Source organism: Polyodon spathula, chromosome 18, assembly GCF_017654505.1.
Source record: "Polyodon spathula isolate WHYD16114869_AA chromosome 18, ASM1765450v1, whole genome shotgun sequence".
In the NCBI taxonomy this organism is placed as follows: Eukaryota; Metazoa; Chordata; class Actinopteri; order Acipenseriformes; family Polyodontidae; genus Polyodon; species Polyodon spathula.
In genome coordinates this window covers 23541133-23549373 of record NC_054551.1, presented here as the reverse complement: position 1 = coordinate 23549373, position 8241 = coordinate 23541133, and the positions used below count along the sequence as shown (strand labels likewise).

At 35.7% G+C, this 8241-nt stretch overlaps 1 protein-coding gene across 1 annotated transcript in view; it reads right to left on the bottom strand.

Annotated features, from left to right (window-relative positions):
- Positions 1-4572: 4572 nt before the first annotated feature.
- Positions 4573-8241, bottom strand: part of LOC121330821 (parafibromin-like) — an 82654-nt gene continuing 78985 nt past the window's right edge. Inside the window, exons 15-17 of the mRNA XM_041277646.1 lie at positions 7433-7533; positions 6381-6522; positions 4573-5308 (exon numbers count right to left, since the gene is read on the bottom strand). Of these exons, the coding sequence (XP_041133580.1) occupies positions 5272-5308; positions 6381-6522; positions 7433-7533 (280 nt within the window). The 3' untranslated portion in view covers positions 4573-5271. The remainder of the gene's footprint in view (positions 5309-6380; positions 6523-7432; positions 7534-8241) is intronic.

Genomic DNA, 8241 nt, shown 5'->3' with positions numbered 1-8241 from the left:
AATAATGTGTGGTGCCAGCAGGTTTTTTTTTTGTTAAGCTTCACTTGATCCCTAAGAATCAATCACACCATAATTCAAGGCAACAGATTAAGGAAAGCATGCACCACATTTTAATAAACCAAAAAGCTAAATAAACAATTTCTAGCAATTTAACAAATAACCTTTATATATATACAAAACAAATGAATAAACACATTTAATTTGAAGCATTAGTTTATGGCAAAGGTATTTAGTGGCTTTTTATAGCTTTCAGACATTTTGATAATTCTTAACCAGTCCACTCATTCAGACTGGTTACACAGCACTTGGCTACAAAGCATTTCTATTGGACTGAGATCTGGAGATTGCAAAGACAATTCCAGAACTTTTATATTTGTTTCCAAGAAGTCCAGACTGGACTTAGCTGTATGCTTTGGATCGCTGTTGTGTTGGAATATAAATTGCCTGTCAAATCCCCCTACAAGCAGATGGTATCATTGAACACCGTGGAATGTTTTATACATGGCTGCATTCATGTATATCAATAACTCAACATAAATACGTCCTTTAACCACATAACACATATACATGGGTTTGCTTCATAGCCTTGTGTCAGACCTAAAAGGCATGTTGTATTTACATCTATTACAGGAAAGAGCCAATAGATTCAATGTTTTCTGGGAATAATATCGCTATCATTTTCACACTGAAAAAAACAAAACAAAAGTCTGAATCAACATTTGCCTAAGCCACTCCAATAAAGATTGCACACCGAACACAAACAGGAGATAAAAATACAACAGCTAGAAACTCACTAGAGCTATAAATGATCTGTTGTCATTTAGATTTACTGACTTGGCTGACCCAGCACATTTATGGTTTGGTGCATTCTGTAAAGTACATATTATACTGACCTTGTTTGCGGTTCTGTGTCTGACTTCAGCTTCATTCTTTCATTTACCAGAAAGCTACTACTACAAAAAGAATGTGTTTACTGGAAAGAGATTTAACAATTACATAAATGTGCCATTTGTATTAAAGGCTATGCATACTACAATCAGCACTCACATATAAAATATTGACTTCAGTGATGGTTAAATGAGTGTGATGCATATCTGATTATTTCATTCTGCCCCGTTCCAGCACTTGTCCTTTTTTAGGGGAACACAAAAAAAGATACAATGTCAAAAATGCATAGCTAATAAGACAGTTTTAAAATAAGTAGGCTTCCATTTAGATGCACTGTAGATGGTTTTAGTCACAGATTAGATCTCTTTGTAGAAACTCTGTGCGTAAGCAAATCTCAGTGTACAGACCTGTCTGTCACTAGTGTAAACTGTTTTCAATGTTGTTGGCTATCTATCTTGTGGTTAGCTGGGTCAATTCCAGTTCCAGGCCCATAAGGGTGAATGCGTATCTTGCCCACTTTGTCGAAAGTAGGGTAGAGGTACGAATATCAAGTAGTAAAATGTATGTAATGTATTATTATGGCCATAGAAAGATCCACGTCCCTGGCACCCGCTGGAAGTGGCTTCCCTTTCAAAAGATAGTAGAATCGTTAATGCCTAAAAGACAATTGTCGGTTAAACACCTCTCACAGTTGCAAAGCAGTACAGATTGGCCGTCCCACCCTCCTCCTTTGAAAGAGGGGATCCTTCCTACTACTGCTACTTCTAACAGCATATATATATGAAATTATTTGACAATATTTTATTATTATTTAATTTGACAGACACCTTAATGAGCTGACTTTAAGGTTTTAGATCAAATCTATGTTTGGCTATTGCAAAAGAGAGGATGAAATCCTTAAAACAGCATCAATGCATCTGCATGTAATTATTTTTTAATTATATAATTTAATAATAATTTTTATTATTATTTTTTATTATATATTCTTTTATTTTTTTTATTATTATTTCATCTGGCAGACTTTTTAAAGGTGATTTACCAGAATACAGGGCAAATATGTAACCCATTAGGTCTCCAGACCCCTCTATAATTTTTATTTATTTACACATAGAAGATCCATACTCACCTATTTGGGTCTGGGGCCCATTTAAGTCTGGGTCTTTATGTGAGGTGAAACCTTCTCATCCCAACATCAGCATACATGTATGTAAGTAAGTTCTACATACAGCCTGTTGGGTCTCCAGACCACCTAATAGAAGGGGAAGTGAAACCCCTTAGATGCCTATTATCCTCTGCGTCAGTAGATGATGTTCAGGAGAGGGTGAAACCCTACCACAGTGTCAGCCTTGGTACATACACAACTGAATTTTCCAGCATGTTGTCTTCAGGAGAGGAGTCAGTGACATCATCCGAACCGTCCACTGCAGGCAGAGTACCACTGATCGTCTGTATTTATCACAGTCCACCGTCTGAGTTACATGCTCCAGGCCACCTCGTTAAAGGGGAACCTTTCAGAGGTTTGCTTATCCTCTGCAGCAGTAGGAATAGTCTCCACAAGCCCCTCCCACAGCAACAGCACTGGTACACACATCACTGTGTATTCGAGTGTGGCCTTGTTTGGACAGGAGTCAGTGACATCATCCAGACCGTCCACTGCATGCAAGCACAGCTGATCGTCTGTTACTTTGTTTTCAAGTTACCGGCTCATCCAGACCGTCCACTGCATGCAAGCACAGCTGATCGTCTGTTACTTTGTTTTCAAGTTACCGGCTACTGTACCTTTAAATAAAAAACCCTTCATACCTAATTACACTGGAAGCAACCGCTGAACAGTGTAAGCAGAAAATTCTTCTTTATTTTTTCTTCTCCCGCTGTGCAGGGAAGGTTACTGAACCACTCTCTCAGGGAAAGATGACCTCTAGATAAGAGGTCAGTTTATTTCTCCCGACCAAGCAACATGGAAACCAGGAGTTCACACTGTGTGGAGTTCATCATACGAGCCAAGAAATATCGGTTTCCCCAGCACAGGGATAAATTATATTTAAACGTATATATATTGAAATAGTTTTTTTTTGATGATGAATATTAAAACAAATATATTTTTTATATATTTAAAAATTACAGGTTTTCAATCTAAAAAGCCTATTTGAAACCACAGTGTGAACTCCTAATAGATTTTCCCCCATGCATTATAATGAGCCTGTGCTACAGCATTATAAAATACACCATTTATTTAGGTCATTCTTTTAAAACTGGCTTCTTTATACTACCAGATCTTAAAAGCATTAGCAGCATGGAGCACAATTCATTGGTTGAATGAGTAATGGCTACCCAGGCATGGACTACCCTTAATTCCCCACAGCACAATAAAATAAATAAATCGTTTGGAACGCTGATTGAAGTTGCAATGAAACCCAAGCAACAAATTTGTGCTCTTAGAGAATTATATTTGGCCAGTGCCAGCAATCATCATAAAGTGTTCTTTAATCATTTTTATGTCAGTAATGTCAAGATTCACACTTGCGGTATACACTACAGCATTGTGGGTCGTTGCATAAACTGACCAAAACTCTCTGTGCTTAAGATGTTAGCTTTACTGAAAAAAGTTACAGGTTAAAGGCAATATAGATGAAAGTACATCTCTTTTTTTTTCAAAAGTTGAAGCATTTCTACCACCACTTCACATTCAGCTCCATAGGCTTGAAGTGAAGGCAGCATCGTCAACACTGTATAAACTGTATAACAGCAGCCATTGTATACTATCAAAAAGGGGCATATTCACAAACGTGGAAGAATATAAATCTTGTCTGCATTAGAGAGCTTTGGTCAACATACAGAATCTTGCCAGTTTTCCAGATTTCTATAATATAAACTTATGAAACGTCAGCTAACCAGCCAGCCTATGCATAATGAATTATAAAACAATTTTGTGAATAACAAAATAAACAGACACTAAGCTCTTAATGGATAAAACAACAAGTACCCTTTACTGCACCAAATAAGAAAAATGGAGGTAGAGCGCCATCAAGGCTACAGAGTCTTTTGTATTTTCTCATATGCAGGATAATGAGATCATTTACTAAGATCATTGCATATATCACAACAGCAAAACTCGAAGGGTTATCATATTCTGCAAAATATCTACTTCAGAAGCATAGATTAAACATAATTAAAAGGAAAGTGTTGATTAATTTATTTTGACATGTAGATTAACAACAGTGTAAGTCCCAAAACAAAGGGGTATGTACAACATCAACCCCTTGATTAAAATGGAAGCAGTTTCAAACAGTTTTGTAACCCACAAGCCAAAAACGCTAGTATCTTGAATGCCTGAAACACTTATTTTAGGTAAATGTGAACAGATCCCTGCTTGGACAACATTATTATTCATATCTAACCAGAGAATAGATCATTTCAGCTGTCAACCATTTCACATTCAATATTCAAGCAGTTTATGAGAAGACATCGTTTGACTTATGAGAAGACATATCGTTTGCACTATATAATATATATATAATATTATATATTATATATATTTATATATATAAATATTTATAAACTTAAATATTTGCTTTCTAGAAAGCAGATATAAGTGACCTCTAAAACCTTTGCTGGTGAGCATGATTGCACGGCTTATCTTCTAAATAGTGTGATGTTGGAAATAACAAAAAATAAATATGCCAATAAACTAAGTAAATGTTTTATTTCACCATTTCCTGTTAATTCATAACACAAACTGATTTTGGTTCAATCAAATTGCCTAAATAGTCAAGAATCCAGTGGTATCATCTGAGAAGAGTTCTTCACATATTTTGAGACTTGAAGATGGGTGTTGTCCCTTATTCACTTCTATGGCTATCAAGTTTGACCGTCAATGGACAGGTCTGAGATTTTAAGGCCATAATGTTGGACACTACTAATGTACATTCATTACAAAAGAACTAATGTTTACCTAAAAAAAAAAAAAAAACCTGCAACAAGTGGTATCATCATATAAATGACCAATATTTATTTAATTATTTATTTCCACTCAATTTGAAAGGAAAAAAAAAACTTTGGGGGGGGGGGGGAATAAAACACATGCAGGGATTTCTTCCTGAATGAAAACAAAACGAACAGCTACAAAAATACACCCTTTTGGTATGCTTGCTAGATGACAGCCTAAGGTCTGATAAAAACTGGAAAAAACCCACAAAAATGTTTACTTCAAGCTAAGGCAGACACAGATCATTTTGCCAGCACAGAATATCCTTCAACAAACAGGTTTGAGTGGATGCAAGCTGCTCTTGTCTGATGAAGCTCCTGACAGTTCTTGGACACGCAGGTTAAAACGTTCATATTTCTTAATCCAACCACCAGAAAAATCAGTGACAGACTGTAGACTCAGAATCTCAAGTGGGATTTGTGCTTCACCATGTACCTGTTTGATTTATAAAAAAAAAATAAATAAATAAATCAGTGTCAACAATATGAAACCAAACAAAGCAGGGACAAAATAAATGCCCCCACACAGTACAAATAAATACAGCTAGGATTGAGGCAGCTGTTGAGCTGCTTTTTTTTTTTCTGTCTGAACCAAAAAAAAATAAATAAAAAAAGTCCCACGAGAGCAAGAAAAACGAACTGACATACAAATTTTGTTCGGATGCAGTTTCATACATATTGATGTGCCCTTGAACTTTGTCTCAGTATCAAGAGCTGAACTTAGGAAGTGCATGTTAAAGCTAGTTTGCTTTTTTTGTATAAAAGGACTGTTTTGGGGTGATCTGTAGTTTATTCCAATCATGGTTACACTAGTTGTTAATGAGGTATGTACAGCTATGGCCAACAGTTTTGTATTGCCCTAAAATTTAAAGACTGAGAACACATTTAAAAAACAAACTCACTCTCTCGCTAAAGAAACTACAAAATGATATTAATAATAGTAGTACAGTATTTCATGTTAGATTTCAAAATGTCACATTTCTCAATTTGTCAGTGTTTAATTAGCATATGGAAAACTACAAGGCAGTAATTCAATATGTTAACATAACATTACTCTGCAGATTTCATTTGACTTTATGAAGCTAAATTCTAAGGGGTGATGCAAAACCTGTGGCCATAGCTGTACATCACGCAATATGTTCCAATGCCCAAACACAGAGTTATATTAATCCTCTCATTGTTTTACTCCAGGATTCACATCTTAATATATCTTTTATATTAATAAAAATAAAGATCCCAGTTGGACGGCAATATCTGATTTCCCTAGCAGGTTTATCTGTTCGGAAATGTTCAGAACTTAAAACACAAAAAGGCAGAGCATGAGTTAGTGCCAAATAAAACAAAGGGAAATAAATCATGAACTGGCTGAAACTATCACAAATCACTACCATCTCTTGCTGTGGAGATCTGGCATACAGACGAGTTGTGCTAAACCTATAAACAATGCTATTGACATAACAACAAATGTGCTGTTCTTTATACAGTAAACACTGCACAACATTGCTCACCTGTCCAGTGTCTCCCAGAAACGCAAGAAAATAGGTCTGTCCAAATGCCTTTTGTGATGGCTTAGTTCCAACACTGTCACATCCCACTTCTGTACGTTGGGATCCACCTTTACCTCATCATACTTGAGGTGGAATGCTCTGACTAAATACAAACAATTCAAATTAAAATATTTTCATAGGGCAAGAAAACACATACCAAGCTATCCCGATTGTATTCTATTTAAAGTTTAAATAATACTATTTCTGAAAAAGTACAGACAAAACAGGGAATAAAAGAAAGCTCACTAACTTGGTGGGGAGCAAACACTTTCTGCTGGACAATTTAAAGTGAATTAATGCATTGCTAGCAGCCTGGAGGTAAATACTCACACACATTTCTTTTAACAATACAATAGACTATCTTAAGTAGGTCGCCAAGCTATTTCTAATCATTATTTTGAAACAATACATTCAAATACAATTTAACAAAACTCTACAATCCCTTAATATGTTTCAAGGACATGGTTTTCCAAAAATGCAATTGTGTTTCAATTGACAAGATATTTAAGCAATGATTCACAGGATGCATTTGGTCCATTTCCCTAGATTTACTGTGATCAGACTCAATTGTCTAGGTTATATCATCTTTTGAAATATGTCTTTGTATATGATGACTCATGGCTAAAGAGGGCTGTGTGGATTGTGATCACAATAAGCAGAAAAACAAAAGATTTCATTCCCCATACTTACTGTACAAATCAAATTGCTTTTAGGTTCAGCAGTCTTTATATATAAAAAAAAAAAAAAAAGTAGTAGTGCAACCAGGTAGTAATTTAAATTTGAAGTAAATTACTTGAACTTGTCAGATCTGGAGTTTACATTTTTTATTTTATTTTAAAGCCTTACTTGGGAGTGAAGTGATTTTTGCCCACCTGCCTGCCAATCTGGATTTTAATGTAATACCTTGAATTCCTGTAAATTACATTTCTAAATTTGCAACTGAAGTGAGCTTCTAACGATCCACTTTGTAGGGGGAAAAGAAGGAAAAAAAAAAAAGCTTTCAATGAACTTACTTTTTGCAAATATATCAACAGGTGACCCGTCAGGCAGGACCCATGGCCAGCCCTTGAACTGCCAAGCAGGACCCTGCACAAATACTGCCACAACTCGATCCCTGAGGGAACAAAAACAAGAAAATCCCTACGGCATCCGGCAAAAAACATTCTGGAAATATTTATTATGTGTTTGTTACTTACATTAGATGTCAGATCATTCTAGATGTCCTTAACAGTTGATCAATATGAGGTTTAAAAGATAATACATCCAACAAAAGGCGTCAACATAATCCAAATCAGTGGTGTGTGATAATGACACATTCCATTATTGAGAACTACCGGATTCTTTATATTACTGACCTGTACCATACTAAAAATGACCCATCTTGTCTTTGTTATATGTTTTTTATACTTGCAAGTATCAATTAAAACTGATTAAAACATTGACAACTTAACTGTTTTACGCACACGTAGATTTAATATTGAATTGTGTTATGCTATACTAAAGCCAAGGACTAAGAACCCACAACACATTTTGATACTTGATTGCACTTGTATTGGCCATTAAACCTTTAGGCAGGCAATCTCCTCAGATGTCACATCATGTGACCCTGCTTCTAAAAGCAATAGACAAAAGGATTTTTAAAACTTGAGGTTTACTGGACTTTCAAAACGGCAACAGACTTGCACAGTATATTTATGTACCCCTGCACAGGCACACTTGCGTTTTGGCTGAAATTTCCCTGAAAACCCAGGAACACTGCACTAATCCTACACTTGTGAGGGAATATGACTTGGACCCTTGTTAACAACCTAAAGTCCTTCTA